The sequence below is a fragment of the Pristiophorus japonicus genome, chromosome 20 (assembly GCF_044704955.1).
Source record: "Pristiophorus japonicus isolate sPriJap1 chromosome 20, sPriJap1.hap1, whole genome shotgun sequence".
Classification (NCBI taxonomy): domain Eukaryota; kingdom Metazoa; phylum Chordata; class Chondrichthyes; family Pristiophoridae; genus Pristiophorus; species Pristiophorus japonicus.
The window spans coordinates 38,945,729-38,963,978 of NC_091996.1; the positions used below are offsets into that span (position 1 = coordinate 38,945,729).

At 45.5% G+C, this 18,250-nt stretch overlaps 1 protein-coding gene across 2 annotated transcripts in view; it reads left to right on the forward strand.

The window, feature by feature from the left end:
* akna (AT-hook transcription factor) overlaps positions 1-18,250 on the forward strand; it is a 205,024-nt gene that overhangs the window by 87,382 nt on the left and 99,392 nt on the right. For both annotated transcript variants that reach the window (XM_070862780.1, XM_070862781.1), the window contains exons 3-4: positions 5,621-6,903; positions 7,499-7,573. In XM_070862780.1, coding sequence (XP_070718881.1) covers positions 5,621-6,903; positions 7,499-7,573 — 1,358 coding nt within the window. The remainder of the gene's footprint in view (positions 1-5,620; positions 6,904-7,498; positions 7,574-18,250) is intronic.

The following is an 18,250-nucleotide window of genomic DNA, read 5'->3' on the forward strand; positions in this document are numbered from 1 at the left end:
GGGTTTGACCAATAAAACTGCCAGACACGCACAATTGGACAATAAAACACAAAGCAAAATACTGCGGATGCTGAAAATCTGAAATAAAATGCTGGAAAGACTCAGGCTGCATCAGTGAAGAGTGGAACAGAGTTAACGTTTCAGGTCGACGACCTGTCAGCAGGGAATGGGTAAGTTTCCCGGACCGTTATAACTACCTTGCCCGTAAGGTTTCCGCTGGGCGAACAGAATTAAAATCGCCCCTCGAAACCATGTCCAACTTGCATGATTCAAACAGTGGATTCAAACAGCTAAGCAGAAAGAATGTGGGCACGGTAATGATATTCTGGCTCCGTGTCATAGAAACATAGAAACATAGAAAACAAGTGCAGGAGTAGGCCATTCGGCCCTTTGAGCCTGCACCACCATTCAATATGATCATGGCTGATCATTCCCTCAGTACCCCATTCCTGCTTTCTATCCCTATCCCCTGATCCCTTTAGCCATATCTAACTCCCTTTTGAATATATCCAACGAACTGGCCTCAACAACTTTCTGTGGTAGAGAATTCCACAGGTCCACAATTCTCTGAGTTTCTCCTCTTCGGTGTCCTTTGTAAATATAACCTAGTTGCATTTACTGAGTATTTGGGTGACATCTGAATTGTGGCAAATTTGTTTCTTCTGAAGGAATTTGGCTGAGATCAGAATTTAAGAAGGTTGAGATTTGACTCGACGTCTCGAGATTCGGGCCGAAATTACCCCACGCTGGGTTTGCAGCGCGTAATTCCATTTGGATGTTTTGTGCCGACCTCGGCGTGGAATTGAGGAAAAAAATGTTTGTTGCGCTAACAGCGCGCTTGCGGGGGGGGGGGTGGGGGCAGGGTGGGTAGGGCGGGAGGGACACTCAGCATCACGCGGATGTGCCGCGTCACGCTGACTCGTCACAACGTCTCTCCCCTTTTAAAGGGAAGGGTCGCTGCGAACTCTGGAGCTTCTTTAGTGGTGCCCACTGGGCCACCAGTGTGGGTTTTGGCCGGGCCAGCGGCCCGGGTACCCAAGAGAGGGTACCGACCTGCATGTTGGTGGCCTGGCCACATCAGCGGCCGCCATGGTCGGGCTGATTGAAAAGTTGTCAGACAGAACGCACTACCACGTCCCCTTTAAGGGCGACCGGGGCGCCACAGATATCACAGCTTCTCGCACCAAGAGACCGTCGATGACATTGCCCCCCCCCCCCCACCACCGACCTCGCGTCCTGCAGGGCAATTTCCCCTGAAGGGTGCAAAAAGGTCAGTGCGGAGCGATAAGGGGTCGGCGCTCATGACGATATCATCATCGCCTTGCATGCGCCGCACCGGTGCGCTAATCGCAGGGCACGGCACAAACCGCTTTTTGCTGACGAGCCCCGGAGGCAATTCCGCATGGGTTGATGTGGCTGTCGTGCCCACATGATAACTCGCTAGCGCCAGCCGGCAGTGCTAACTGGCCCTGCGCAGAGGGGCAATTTCAGCCCCTAGAAGTTACTTTGGATAAACGAGTATCCCACCTTACCGACCTTATTATTAGGTCCAAGTTTTGGACCTGTGTAGACAATGCTTATTTCCCTCCCGTGTCAATGAGAACTGTTGGCGTAGTGCTCAAGTTCACAACTTATTCTTGATTTTGCTATATTGCCCCCCTCGTCTGAGGAGTGCATGACAGGATATCCTATCTCCGAAATCTCCTCCAGCCCCACAACCCCCCCCCCCCCCCCCCCGAGATATCTGCGCTCCTCTAATTCTGCCCTCTTGAGTATCCCTGATTATAATCGCTCAACCATTGGTGGCTGTGTTCTGTTGCCTGGGTCCTAAGCTCTAGAATTCACTGCCTAAACCTCTCTGCCTCTCCTTTCTCCTTTAAGGCGCCCCTTAAAACCGACCTCTTTGACCAAGCTTTTGGTCATCTGCCCTAATTCCTCCTTGTATGGATGGCTCCGTGTCAACTTCTTTTGTCTTATAATACTCCTGTGAAGCGCCTTGGGACGTTTCACTATGTTTAAAGGCACTATATAAATACAAGTTGTTGTTGTTATGATGCCACTTGATAGCAAACAGGAATGGTAACCTTGGCTTTGTTTTTTAAAGAACTTTCCTCCTCCTTCGCAAAATGCTGAAGCTAATGATAGCACCCTAACTGTTGGCACTGCCAAAAATCAGCTGACTCCGCATAGACCATAAAACCATGCGAGCAACTGTTCATTACACTTTTTAAATCGCATGACCAAGAACTACTTGCCTTCTTTCTGAGGCAAAGCTCCCAGTGAAACCTTCACTTCTCATGTATTAAACCCCAAATGGTACAAACCACGAGAATCTAAGATGCGTTACTGATGTGCATCTATGTCTGCACATATATTGATGGCATTAAAATAAACAAAGCCTCACTCTAAACATTTATATAGATTCAGACCACGCTAGGAGCATTTAGTTTATTTTATATGTATGAAGAAGAAGTATGTATGTTTTTTCCAATCTCTGAAGCCCCGCAGGCATTCTTTCCCTGGTCTAATTTGCGATACAGTTTTGGATGGAGGAGCAGAGAGAGCCTGGGGGTGTTCTCTGCGAACAGTTAATCAATTTGAGCAGATGTCAGAATCAGTTGTGGTGACACAGAATTGATTTAATTCAAAAATGTACAACTGGATCAACTTTGTGTTGCTGTTTTTGGCCAGCAGGAACTACATTCTGGAACCTTTCTGCTTGACTTCACACCTTTTAGTTACAGAACAAGCAATGTGCCAACGAGGGGCTTGAGACTGCGAGCCTGGGTGAAGGACAGTGCATTTTGAGAACTGCTCATTTTTTTCAAAATCCTACTAAAGTTAAAGAAAAGATGATTTTGGTCCAGTGAAAAGGATCAGTCATTACTACTAAGGCCTAAATTGGAGCCTAGTGAGAGAATACAATATACAACAGAAAACATAGAGTCCAAAAGCACATCAAGAAGAAGTATTTCACGTGATAGTTTTTGGGCAATAACAGAAATCTGACTGAACTAGCCAACTTCCTTCATTGTTTGCCTGGAGCAACAAGAAGCAAAGTGCTCATGATTTATTTTGATACCCTTGTGTTCAAATCCCTACACGGCCTCAGCCCTCCCTATTTCTAACCTCCTACAGCCCTGCAACCCACCGAGATGTCTGCCCTACTCCAATTCTGGCCTCTTGTGCAGCCCCAATTTTTAATCGCTCCACCATCGGTGGCCGTGCCTTCAGCTGCCAAGGCCCTAAGCTCTGGAATTGCCTCCCTAAACCTCTCCACGTCTTTACTTCTCTACCTCTCTTTCCTCCTTTTAAGATGCTCCTTAAAGCCTACCTGCCCTCATATCATCTTATGCAGCTGTGTCAAACTGTGTTTGATAACGCTCCTTTGAAGTGCCTTGGGATGTTTTACAACGTTAAAGGTGCTAGATAAATACAAGTTGTTATTGTATTTTCTATCAGTTTAACACACCTCAATAAAACATTTCCATCAGAAGAGTTATGGTGCTATTTGATTTGATCAGGATTAGTGTTTTGAATACCACCCCTCTGCTGAGTGAACATTATGTACCGTTTAATAGACTAATGCTGAACCAGAATGAATAAAATGTGCTCTCGGATAACTTACAACTCGTCATAGGAATACGATAAAGGAAAGCTCGTGAAGTAAGGGGAGGAGTACAAACATGATGAAAGCAGATTGAAGATTTAGCTCAAATTCTTATATACCAATGCAAAGTGTACTAGCAGTTAACTGTTGGAATTAAAATTAATCTAGTTAGTGAAAATATCGGCATCAGCACAGAGCCAGACTTTCCTTCTGTTGACTGAGTCCTCGCTACTTTGAATTGAAAGCAGCCGTCTCATTTTTTTCACATTGCATCTGGGAAACTGTTCCTCAGAAAGAAGGCACATTGTTCCTGATAACCTGATTTGAAACGTGTAATGAACAGTTCGTTCCTAGGCGATCACGCTTTAAACTCCACAGATACCATAGATTGAGCTATTTTCAGCTGGTAACCCGTTCACATGTATTTCAACTTTTGGACAGCCTGAAATACAACATTCTCCATGTACCATTTAACAATGTTTCTCATTGAGTAATGGCTATGTGTAACAGATTCCTCATTAAATCGAGTTAATTCAAAAAAAGAGCTGGGCAAATATCTGATCGGTGTTGGAACTGAAAGAGAGGATAAGGATAGACACATGGCCAAATATTTTCTGTGCTTCGAGCTGTCCGGAGTGGAAATCAAGCTGCTAGGCTTAAATAACCGAGTTAGAGGTGCAGGCAGATATAGAGCCTTTGTCGGGTCAGGGAGAAATATTGCAGTGTATTTTGTTGAGGTTAAATGAATGGGCTCGAATCCACGATAGGGCTATTTGTGTTCGATTGGTGGCAAGCTTGAAGAGCCAAATTAACTTTTCAAAGTCTGTGTTTTTTTACATTTTGCTGTCCTTTCATTAAAAAAAAATCATTTTAATCACCACAGCCTTTGTCCATTACTAACAATCAAAGGATGCCATTGGTATTCTACTAATTTTCAAAGTGCCCAATTGTGTATAGCAAGATGACGACATGTAATAATTGAAGAACAATGCAGCACAGCAGCTATACCAGAACATGATCACACAATACTGTCAGACGATGCAAGATAAAGCACCTCTCGACCCCTTTCAAAAGGATGTACAAGGTGTAGATGCCGGATGAGGACCTGTGGACCAATCTCCTTTCTGCCTTAACAGGAAGTGGGTGGGTATTGCAATACTACAACATTCAATACAGGAAAACTGGCAGGAAGTGCATTTCATCTGGTATAGTCAATTGCACAAGAGGTGGTGCATGGCTTAAGGGATGAATGGAATGCAATCAGTTTACTGTGCTCAGTGTAGGTTAACACAGCTAATGTGGAGCCAGCATTGCTGCTTGCACTACAGGTTAACATGACTGGCAAAAGTGTAGCATTGCCATCAGCAGTTTAGTTCAGTCTACCCAACATGGGGGCTTATTACTAATCTCCCATTGGTGACAGAAAGTACTGACAAAGGGGCTAAAGCATATTTGGCTATTCATGTAGGTCTTACTGAAAATGGCTCTTAAATGTATGAAAGCCTTCGTGCCAACCATAAATCCCTCTCCAAGTATCTGCCAGTCTCCCACTAATTCTTTTCCCCCCATTTTCCTCATGGAGAAATGCTTGGATTGCACGTCTAATCTAACCACGGCTGGAAGGCAAAGCTGTGTACAAACGCACATCTAACCACCCATGTACTGTATCGCCAAAATTAATGTCACAATTTTTACAAATAAATTCTATATTTTTTTATAGAATGCAGTACCAGAGCCTAATTTGATATTGAATCAGTGCAAAATATTGTTTAGAAAGATACCAATGACAAACTGTTGCTGGGGAGTCAATTTGACTTTGTTGATTTAGTGTAAAGTGCACGATATCGGCTCAGCTACCTGTTCAACGCTTCCAGTGCTTCCAATGGGAGAGGTGTTTCACAGGTGGTCAAGCTGATATTGCATGTTTTAGACAATTGTCCAAAGTCAAACTGACCGCCAATGAGTTCTATGTGCCAGTTTGCTCTTAAAATATACTTTTTAAATTCCTAGATGAATCGGAACCACAGGAGGAGGATGGGATTCTCGACGATCAGGATTCAAAATCTCATTGGCATCCTGAGCGAGATCAACAGCTTGACATGACTGAAGACGAAAAGGAGCAGGGAAACATTGTACTTCAAAGTGAAGTCGGTACCAGCAAAGAGGAGGACAGTGAAGAAGGGTACTCTGATTTGCCGTACGATGAGCAACTTGAGGAAACAAACCCAAGCACACTGAGAGACTCGTGGCACAGATATGAAGCATATAGCAAAGCACAAAATATATTGGGCCGCGGGGACGATTTTTCAGTACAAAGTGTAAGGGGCCATGCAGACAAACTTTCTGATCAGTCCAATGGGAGCATTAGCCACTCAAGAACTCAGGGTAAAGATTCCAGCTTATCAACACAGGATTGTTATTCCGACGACTTTGAAGCTACCTATACTAATAATGTAGACCATTATGGAGATGTGTTAGAATTGTCCCATGACAACAAGACAATATCTGTCAATGAAGCTAAAAAGGAGAGGCAGGACAATTCTTCATTTAATTTCACAACCTTACATTTTAATCAGGCATTGCTAAGTCACCTTTCAGTTGAAGACCTAGCAAACGGCCCAGATATTGAGGCGGAGACCATTCCAGAATCCTCGGGCACTGATAGCGTTGGAGAATCAGTGGCTAGGTTCTCGAACAAGGGGAAATGTTCCATGAAAGGAAATCAGGATTCTGGGTCTAGTAGTGACAGACAAAAAGATAAAGGTCAGAAATCTGAGGTCAGTGAAGCGGCATCTAACAAACAAGTCAAATTAACCAATCAGCAAAAATATCCTCATACCCTCGATAAACCACACATTTTACAGGATAACACTGGTCAAAACTCTAAAGTGAACAGGCAAATAAATACTCTGAATCCCCAACGGAGAGTAATTAATCAAAGAGCTTTAAGATTCAATTCATCCAAGCCATTATCAAGAAAGGTAACTTCAGAAACAGCAATGTACGGCCGGGGTCAACTTAACTACCCACTGCCGGATTTCTCGAAAGTGGAGCCACGAGTCAAATTTCCCAAGGATGAGCAAGCCTACCAGAGGCCCAGGAGTAAGATTGCCATGATAAAGACCAGCAGAAATGACCCTCAACTTCTACTCCACTCTCCTGCAGAGATTGTCCGCCAAATGCTGCAAAACAGCAATGAGTGTTCGCTGATCACATCGACACCTTCAGGGGGAAAGGTGCTGGAACAATTCAAGTCGCCACAGCAAGCCACAGAAATGGTTTACCAACTGCAGGTAATAAGCTAGTAAGCATAGTGTCAGTACCGTCACTCTGAGTCAAACAAATTAACAGCAGGGGGAATGCTGAAGGACCTTTACTAAAGTGAGCAGGATCAACCGAACAAGAACCCTTCTGAGAATTGGGTCAAGATGGGGTAGTGAAGCGGCTGGAGTTTTGGGACCTGAATTTCTCCCTCATAGTTAAAGAAAAAAGAAATAACATGCATTTATATAGCGCCTTTCATGACCTCAGGGTGCTCCAAAGCGCTTTACAGCCAATGAAGTACTTTTGGAGTGTAGTCACTGTTGTAATGTGGGAAACGCAGCAGCCAATTTGCGCACAGCAAGCTCCCACAAACAGCAAAGTGATAATGGCCAGATGATCTGTTGTTGGGTGTTGATTGAGGGGTAAATATCGGCCAGGACACCGGAGATAACTCCCCTGCTCTTCTTCAAAATAGTGCCATGGGATCTTTTAGGTTCACCTGAGAGAGCCAGCCACCAATGGTCTACTGCCCACTGGCCAGTACTTCCTGGCACCCTTGATGTACCTAAAACCACCATAGGCTGACAGTAAGCCCCTCTCACCTTGAATTTTTCTGTTAAACAGGAGGATTATCGCCAGCTCCTCACCAAATACGCAGAAGCAGAAAATACCATTGATCGATTGCGGATTGAGGCTAAGGTAGGGACATACTGAAACAAAATACATGATAAAAGTGCTTTCATTAGGAAAGTCTGGCTTGCATTATAGAAGCAGCAGCCATTTTGTTTTCATGAGCACCAAATATAAACTAAGGGCCATAAATATAAGATAGTTGTCAATAAATCCAATAGGGAATTCAGGACCATCATCTTTACCCAGAGAGGGGCAAAAATGTGGAGCTCGGTACCGCCAGGAGTAGCTGAAGCAAATAGCACAGATGGATTTAAGGGGAAGCTAGGGGAAAGGGATAGAAGGTGATGCTGATGGGCTTAGATGATGAGGGATTGGAGGAGGTGCGTGTGGAGCATAAATGCTCCTGGCCGCCTGTTTCACCTCTGAAAAAAACAGACAGCTGAATATTGGCCGACAGATTTGAGGCGATCACGAAGTGGTTGAGATTGTGCAGCTGCATGCCATTTTGTACTGGGTTCTGTCACTACACCAAGAAATATGGCTAAAGGTCAGAGCTTCAGAATCCAAATCCTTTAATAAATGCAGTGTGAAACTGTTGATAAAGAATAAAGATAGATCTAGAATTCTTGTAATACAACAGTAACAATCGAATAAAAACAGCAATAAAGAAAAGTTACTTATCTCTTACTGTCTTGGTAGTCTGTCGTATCCAACAAAGATGTTGATGTGCTAATCACCAATGACATGTGTTTTCAAGTGGCTGAATAGGCCAATTCTGGATGCACATAGTCTCTTGCACGTCGGACAAGGGAAGTTCGATGTGCCTGATGCTAACAGTACTGCCACCTGATGTTGTCTACCTCTAGTGTCCCGCAGGCGTTGACATCGGCTTTCTTCGAAGGTCTGGCAGGCAGTCCTCGTGAGGGTTCGCCACTGGATTTTATTAGCTGCTGTATTCTCGAGGTCCTTTGGTCGGATGCTACAGTACTAGAGGTTAGCCTTGATGCAATCTTTGTAGGTCTTGCGGGGGCGCCCTGTTGTCTTTGACCTTCACAGAGCTCGCCGTGAAGAAGCTGATGAGGGATCCTTGACTCATCCATGCGGATGACATGTCCAGCCCACCGGAACTGGGCTCACATGATCATCACCTCAATGCTAGTTGATTGTGCTCTCTCCAGAACCTCAAAGTTTGACACCCGGTCTTGCCAGCATATGTGGAGTATAGATCTGAGACTGCGCATATCGAAAGCTTCCAACTTTTTGGTGTGTCGCCTGTAGGGTGTCCAGGTCTCACATCCATAAAGGAGGGATGAGAGAACAACTGCTCTATACAACAACAGTTTAGTTGACAGTCGGATGTGGTGGTGACTCAACACCTTTGTGCGCAAGCGGCCAAGTGCCTGGCTGGCTTTACAGATCCTTGCATCAATCTCCTTGTCCAAGGACCCATCACTTGATATGGTGCTGCCAAGGTACTTGAAGCTGTCCACTGACTTTAGTTGTATACTGCCGATGGAGCCTGTGGGAGCAGGTGCTGTGGTGCCAGGGGCAGGCTGGTAGAGAACCTCGGTTTTACTAAGGCTGATGGTTAGGCCAAACAATTCTGTTGCCGAAGCAAATTTGCTGAGTATGAATTGTAGGTCACTCTCCTTGTGTGCCACAAGGGCGCAGTCGTCAGCAAAGAGTGCCTCTAGGATGAGTCGTTTCCGTACTTTGGTCCTTGCAGCAAGGTGGCGGAGGTCGAACAGTGAACCATCTAATCGAGATTTCAGGTAGACCCCAAACTCCAAGTCTTTTATGGCATAGTTCAAGACGCAGGTAAAGAATAGGTTGAACAGAACTGGAGCGAGTACACAACCTGTTTCACTCCATTTGAGATGGCTAATGGGGCCGTGGTTGTGCCGTCTGAGAGCACTTCACAGAGAAACATAGACATAGAAAATAGGTGCAGGAGTAGGCCATTCGGCCCTTCGAGCCTGCACCACCATTCAATAAGATCATGGCTGATCATTCCCTCAGTACCCCTTTCCTGCTTTCTCTCCATACTCCTTCATCCCCTTAACCGTAAGGGCCATATCTAACTCCTTCTTGAATATATCCAATGAACTAGCATCAACAACTCTCTGCAGCAGGGAATTCCACAGGTTAACTGAGTGAAGAAGTTTCTCCTCATCTCAGTCCTAAACAGCCTGCTCCTTATCCTAAGACTGTGTCCCCTGGTTCTGAACTTCCCCAACATCGGGAACATTCTTCCTGCATCTAGCCTGTCTAGTCCAGTCAGAATCTTATATGTTTCTATGAGATCCCCTCTCATCCTTCTAAACTCCAGTGATTAAAGGCCCAGTTGATCCACTCTCTCCTCATATGACAGCCCAGCCATCCCTGGAATCAGTCTGGTGAACCTTCACTGCACTCCCTCAATAGCCAGAATGTCCTTCCTCAGATTAGGAGACCAAAACTGAACACAATATTCCAGGTGGGGCCTCACCAAGGCCCTGTACAACTTCAGCAAGACTTCCCTGTTCCTATACTCAAATCCCCTTGCTATGAAGGCCAACATACCATTTGCCTTCTTCACCGCTTGCTGTACCTGCATGCCAACATGAACCATGACACCCAGGTCTCGCTGCATCTCCCCTTTTCCTAATCTGCCGCCATTCAGATAATATTCTGCCTTTGTGTTTTTGCCCCCAAAGTGGATAACCTCACATTTATCCATATTATACTGCATCTACCATTTGCCCACTTGCCTAACCTGTCCAAGTCACCCTGCAGCCTCTTAGTGTCCTCCTCACAGATCACACCACCACCAAGTTTAGTGTCATCTGCAAACTTGGAGATATTACACTCAATTCCATCATCTAAATCATTAATATATATTGTAAAGAGTTGGGGTCCCAGCACTGAGCCCTGCAGCACTCCACTAGTCACTGCCTGCCATTCTGAAAAGGACCTGTTAATCCAGACTCTCTGCTTCCTGTCTGCCAACCAGTTCTCTATCCACGTCAGTACATTACCCCCAATACCATGTGCTTTGATATTGCACACCAATCTCTTGTGTGGGACCTTGTCAAAAGCCTTTTGAAAGTCCAAATACACCACAACCACTGGTTCTCCCTTGTCCACCCTACTATTACATCCTTAAAAAATTCCAGAAGATTTGTTAAGCATGATTTCCCTTTCATAAATCCATGCTGACTTGGACCAATCCTATCACTGCTCTCCAAATGCGCTGCTATTTCATCGTTAATGATTGATTCCAACATTTTCCCCACCACCGATGTCAGGCTAACTGGTCTGTAATTACCCATTTTCTCTCTCCCTCCTTTTTTAAAAAGTGGTGATACATTAGCAATCCTCCAGCCAATAGGAACTGATCCAGAGTCGATAGACTGTTGGAAAATTATCACCAATGCATTCACTATTTCTAGGGCCACTTCCTTAAGTACTCTGAGATGTAGACTATCAGGCCCTGGGGACTTAGCGGCCTTCAACCCCGTCAATTTCCCTAACACAATTTCCCACTAATAAGGAAATCCTTCAGTTGCTCCTTCTCACTAGTCCTTCGGACCCCTAGTACATCGGGAAGGTTATTTATGTCTTCCTTTGTGAAGACAGAACCAAAGTACTTGGTCAGTTGGTCTGCCATTTCTTTGTTCCCCATTATAAATTCACCCGAATCTGACTGCAACAGACTAACGCTGGTCTTCACTAATCTTTTCCTCTTCACATACCTATAGAAGCTTTTGCAGTCATTTTTTATGTTTCCAGCAAGCTTCCTCTCGTACTCTATTTTCCCCCTCTTAATTAAACCCTTTGTCCTCCTCTGCTGTATTCTAAATTTCTCCCAGTCTTCCGGTTTGCTACTTTTTCTGGCAAATTTGTATGCCTCTTCCTTGGATTTAACACTATCCTTAATTTCCCTTGTTAGCCACGGTTGAGCCACCTTCCCTGTTTTATTTTTACTCCAGACAGGGATGTACAATTGTTGAAGTTCGTCCTTATGATCTTTAAAGGTCTGCCATTGCCTATCCACCGTCATTTGCCAGTCTAATCTAACCAATTCGCGCCTCATACCATCAAAGTTACCTTTCCTAAAGTTCAGGACCCTAGTTTCTGAATTAACTTTGTCACTCTCCATCTTAATAAAGAATTCTACCATATTATGGTCACTCTTCCCCAAGGGGCCTCGCACAACAAGATTGCTAATTAGTCCCTTCTCATTACACATCACCCAGTCTTGGATGGCCAGCTCTCTGGTTGGTTCCTCGACATTTTGGTCCAGAAATCCATCCCTAATACACTCCAGGAAATCCTCCTCCACCGCATTGCTACCAGTTTGGTTAGCCCAATCAATATGTAGATTAAAGTCGCCCATGATTACTGCTGTACCTTTATTGCACACATCCCTTATTTGTTGTTTGTTGCTGTCCTCGACCTCACTCCTACTATGTGGTGGTCTGTACACAACTCCCATTAGTGTTTTCTGTCCTTTGGTATTCCGTAGCTCCACCCATACCGATTCCACATCATCCAAGCTAATGTCCTTCCTTACTATTGCATTAATTTCCTCTTTAACCAGCAATGCCACCCCACCTCCTTTTCCTTTCTGTCTATCCTTCCTAAATGCTGAATACCCCTGGATGTTAAGTTCCCAGCCTTGGCCATGTTGTCATGAAACAGCTCAATGATGTGGACAAACTTCCTTGGGCACCCAAGTTTCGTCAAGATTGACCACAGCGCTGCTCTGTTGACAGTATCAAAGGCCTTGGTGAGGTCAATAAATACAGCGTACAGGTCCATGTTCTGCCCAATGACTTCTCCTGCACTTGTCTGAGTGCAAAGATCATGCCCGCTGTGCTCCGACCAGGTCGAAAGCCAAATTGTGTTTCTGGAAGATTACTTCTGAGGCACTAGCTATGAGTCGGTTCAATACTATGCGGGCGATGATCTTCCCAGCAATGGACAGAAGCGCTATTCCCCTGTAGTTGTCAGTCTGCTTTGTTGCCCTTGTTCTTGTACAGGGAAACTATCATAGCGTCACGGAAGTCCTGTGGCATATCTTCATCTTCCCAGATGCTAGTTATTATGTCATGAAAGGCCTCAAGAGTTGCTGGGCCTACTGCCTTGTAGATTTCGGCAGGAATTCCATCCTTTCCTGGAGCCTTTCCAGTACTCATCTGGTTGATGGCTTTCTTTACTTCGTCCATGCTGGAAGGAAGATCAAGATCTTCTTTGATAGGTTGCTGGGGTATGGAGTCAAGTGCTTCTTCGTTCACTGTTGAAGGTCGATTAAGAAGATTACTGAAGTGTTCTCTCCACCTCTCATTTATGCCAGTCCTGTCTTTGATCAAAGTGCTGCCATCTGCTGAAAGGAATGGAGTAGTGCTGGGCTTTGATGGTCCATAGACTGACTTGATGGCGCTGAAGAACATTGTGAAGTTCAGCATAATGTTTCACTTCCTCTGCTTTCGTCTGCCACCATTTATCTTGCATCTGGCGAAGGTCTCTTTGTGCTTTACTCTGCATGTGTCTGTAGCGGTCCCTCTTGGAAATCGAGGAAGGGTCATTTTGCCATTCTTGGTATGCTTTTTTCTTTTCATCCAGATTCTTGCAGATCTCAACGTTGTTTTCATCGAACCAGTCTTGGTGTACCTTCTTTTTAAGTCCAAGAGTTGTCTTTGCTGAATCTGTCACCATCTGTTTGAGCTTTGTCCACTTCTGTGTGGTGTTGCCAGTGAGCGGTCCGTGAGACATCAGCCTGTTATCGAGGTCATCTTGGAACTGCTCACGGTAGCACTGATGTTTCAGCCTAGCTGTGTTAAACGCACTTCTGCTCGGTTTTGGACGCTTGCGCTGAAGTGGAGCAATGTACAGCTGGAGAGTGGATCTGACTAGATGGTGATCTGTCCAGCATTCTGCTCCCTGCATGGCTCTTGTGATTTTTACATCCTTGATGTCTCGCCTTCTTACAATGACATGGTCTATCATGTGCCATTGCTTAGACCTGGGGTGCATCCAAGTTGTTTTGTACTTGTCAGCCTGCCTGAATAGAGTATTTGTGATAGTCAAGTCGTTCTCAGCGCACATACTCAAGAGGAGGAGGCCATTACTGTTTAATTTTCCTGTGCCGTGTACATCAAAGATAAAATACAATACTTCCAGAACAATTGGATTAGGAGAAGTTACTTACATAACTGTACTTCTGGGAAGGTTTACTACTACAGAAGATTTGTTTCTATTTAACAAAAGTTATATAAAGTTCTAGCTAAAATGGAGGCAGATCATGCTTTCTCTCTCTCCTCTGCCTGTCTGTGTTCAATCGGAAAACGCCACCTAGTGGTGGGAAAATGTCATGACAGCTACGGTGGCCACAATCAGTCAAGAAGCTCCAACCATTACACACTTGGACTGTTGGGTGGCAAAGAGAGGACTCTCACCCCATTACTCCGGGCTAATTTCAAATCTATGGGCTCAATTTCCCCAAGTTATCTGCGGCGTTTTTTTTGGCGTAAATTAAAATCTCCCAGTTTCTCCAAAGTTTCTGCGCCAGTGTAACTCAATTAGGTACGATTTTTTTAGGTTAGTTTTTTTTTGCGTCACAGGGGCGTAACCTGATGTCTGCGCCAGTTTTTCACATTTAAGCAAGTTTGGCCAACTTACATTTTTCCTCAGACGACGTATGTGACCACTCCGAAAAAAACCTCCCGGGCACTTAAGAAAAACCAGTGCACATCAAAAAATCGGCACAGAAAGACGCCATTGTTTTTAGACGAAGTTTTGGAGGGAGTCATGAACACATTAAATATGCATCATCGAGCTTAATTTTTTCAAAGTCAAAAGGGAGAAAATGGAAGTCTAACGCAATTCTTTAATTTTTGATTTTTTTCAAATACCATGCCATCACCGAACGTTTCCGCAGCCTCAGATGGTGGGGCCCTGAGTGTGCCTCGCTGCACTCCACTGGAATCTCCAGCCTCCGACTGTGAGAAACCATGGAATATCACAACACTTGTACCACTCAGGGAAGGGCCTGGCACCTCAATGGGCGACACCTCCTCCAGAGTGAGTACAGCAGTGGGGGCTTCATCCATCACCTCCCCACCCCTCCACCACACTCCCATGCTCTTGGTCTGGAAGATGGGATTGGAAGATGTTCTCTTCAGGCTCGTCCGCGTCTGAATCTTCTGCATCGGCTTCAGCCTTGACAGGGTCAGCCTCAAGTTCTGCAAAATATAACAGAACAGACAAATGGTTAACAGCAGAGGAGGGGGCAGGGTGGGTGGCATGAGTAGGTTCACACAGTGCAGGCAGCAGGCTGATTTGAAGGACCACGATGAATGATAGCACATTGCATCAACCGAAGCGTAGCTGATGGAGACATCCCCATGAACCGAAGCATGGCTAGCCCGCGCAGTACTTAACATTTAGCAAAGCCAGGCTGTGGAATTTGCAGGACTTACCCTCTCCATCGAGTGTGGGCCCAGCTTGTGCAGTGGTGGTTGCATTTCTCCAGGCAGGACCCATCAAAGCAGCGATCCAAGGGTGTCAGTGGGTGCAGATTTGCCGGGCCTCCTCCTGTTCGAGTTTTCTCTCTTTTGTTGTGTGCCACCTTCCTCTGCAAAGATGAATATATAGTTTTTTTAAAGAGGTTGTCTTTCTGCTGGATGGGACATATACAGATGGTCACATTTACAATTGCAATTCAGTGAATAACTGAAAATATTACTTACACTAACTACTTGACCAAGGTCCTGCCACTTCTTTTTGCACTGGCCTCCAAATCTCGGGGTGGTCACCATTGCACAGTAATCTTCAGCAAGTTGGTTCCAGCGTTTCTTCATTTCTTTTGGTGAACCTTTTATGTGACCTCTGCTGGTGTCCAGCTCGTGCCATCTGGCCTCAACGGTAACTAGTGCCTCAACTTCCTCTTGTGAGAAATTCTTGGTCCTTGAGCCGCGTTGCATATTGCAGCTCCGATTTTAAGTTCTCACACACCAATCAGAATTAAAGTTCTCACACACAACTGGCTCGTTAAAAATGGCCGCATGCAGACCGGAAGGTGTACTGAGCATGCGCGCCCATAGCAGTCACGTAAAAAAAAAAAATCTTTTTTTTCGCGCATGCGCAGAAGGGGTGGGGGCATTGTTTTTTTGGCGCAGACATTAGGCTCCACCTCCTGAAGTTAAAGGACAGCCTGTGCGGTGCCAATTTCAAGAATTAGAACGGGGAAAAGTTATTTGCAAGTTGCAAGTTATTTTTTTGGAGGAATCAGGGCAAAAAAAAAACGGGCGTAACTCTTGAAATACGCCAAAAAACGGCATTGGGGAAAATTGAGCCCCATGTTTGAGATCTGTCAGGATGGTATTCAAGCTCCATCAGGATTATGTGTCAAAGCTTTGAGAGAATATTGTCTGGCCCATCACAACAGTTTTTTTTGGGAAGTACTTAAAATGGGGCCGAAATTCAGCCTCCCGAAAATGCCTCTTATCACCGGCAAACGGTGGCCACGCGGCGGAGTTGAATGGCCGCCGATTTGGAGTTGAAAGGCCGCTGCTCACGAAATACACCTGGTGCTTTATCCAGTGGTCGCCACTGCCACCCCTCCTAACTGCATCATCAAAGCGCACACCGCCAATCCCCAGCAACTCAACCTAAATTCAGGAGAAAAAATCTTCGGGCCGCTGAGCGGTGCCCTGACAGTGTTTTCTGTTGGTGCACTGTGTTCGCTGTGCGACGGCCATTCAAGGGGAGGGCGCACTGCCGCAGTCGCCATTTCTTTTTGCCCGACAATTATGGCCCTGGGTTCGGCCGGGCAGCCAACAGGCAGCCTCCCCTCATCCTTCCTCTCCCAAATTCCTGGCACACGCTCCTCTGCATTCTGTGTACCGACTCTTTCATATTGTTGCAGGGCTCTTTTGTGTGCTTTTTCCAACCTTGTCTCCCCTGGGACATTTAGCTCAGCTAATGGCAATTCCTGCCTGCTGTTATCTGCGGAGTAACCCTCTTGGGTGCCAGGCCGCTGGCCCGGCCGAAACCCTCCCTGGTGGCCCCGTGGACTTAACTAAAAGAATCGCAGAGCTCGCAGCGGCTCTTCCCTTTAAGTGAAGGAGCGAGCGTGGTGACACACACACGTCATGGCATCATCCCTGCTACACTGATGACGGACAGCAGCTGAGACTCTGTCCCGTCTCCACCTCCGCCCCTCTAGAGTGCTCACCTCCGCACTTCCGCCCCCATTACAACCGACTTCCGCTCCACTCGAAAAAAAATGACAAAGAGCTGAATTTTGCACAAGAGGCCACCTCATCCACAGCGCCAATTCGGGCGGCACTGAACCTCTACCCCAATAATGTATTTTATTTTTGGAGGAGTGCATGATGGGATTTCAGCTCTTGGTGGGAGGAAGAGGGGGGTCATATATTCCTCTTTTTATACTGGTGACATACATCATCATTCAAGATGGCATGAACAACATTAGCTGCTTTCCCAATCACACCGGTTATTAAATGTTATCAAGATTTATTGTGATTTCATCCCTTACAACATTACTGCACAACCTGGGGGTCCGTCTGGTGGGATGTTATCTGCCGTGCCCACTAACCCCTGCACAGGAGGTTTTTTCTGCAATCAACGCCAACGCATTCTCTGCTGTATCCTCAGTCCTGTTCAAAGCACTTTGCCCCTCTAGTCACCGACCTTTGTAAGAATTCCCCTCATCCGAAAGGGACACCACTCCCTAAACATGTAGCTGGTGTGCGATCTCTTAAACGATAAAGTGATAAGGGGTTATGGGGAGCGGGCGGGGAAGTGGAGCTGAGTCCATGATCAGATCAGCCATGATCTTATTAAATGGCGGAGCAGGCTCGAGGGGCCGAATGGCCTACTCCTGCTTCTATTTCTTATGTTCTTATCCCTCCTCTCCCAAATTCCTGGCACACACTCCTCTGCATTCCGTGCACCAACTCTTTCATTTTGTTGCAGGGTTTTTGTGTGTGCTTTTTCCAACCTTGCCCCCCCTGGCACATTTAGCTCAGCTAATGGCAATTCTTGCCTGCTGTTCAAACCGTCCCCATTGTCTGCAGAGTAACATCGTCATTTAGCCAGCTGTAAGGGGTTAATGCATAAGTTGTCATTTAAACTGTCTGCTCGGAGTTAACACACTGGGGAGTCTGTCAGAGCTGTTGCAACTGTTTCGGAGCTCCATAATTGATGATGTTAACATAAAGGCTGTATGAATCCATCTTATTCAGTGTCCCGTTATCTGCATTTAGCAGATTATTTGATCTGATTCCGCTCAAAAACATGAATGAACCAAAACTGATATTGCTGATGGTGGTTTAATAGGTTTCTCTCATTTCTGCTTGAACTGATAAGTAACTAATTTTCCTCAATGGGTCCGCTGTGCTCTTTAGATGCCTCATAATGAAATGTGCAGGCATTGAATGGAAATTTTATATATAGTGCCAGAATTTATGTATTAAGTTTTTTGGGCCAGTTTTATAATTGTCATTAGCACAAAGTGGGCAGTGTGTTTCTGGGAGTTGGGGCGTTATACAGCGAGGAAAACATCCTGCCGTCTTCTCTCACCCTGGTCAATGTCCGGTAGCTTTCGGGAACGGCCAATGGGTAGGACTGTATATTCATGAATAGGGGTAATGTAATATGTGAATGGTGACTGCAAGCCCACTGTGGGTGGGCGGGATGTTTAAGGCTGTCTTAAGTCTCTTAATTGTTGAGGCA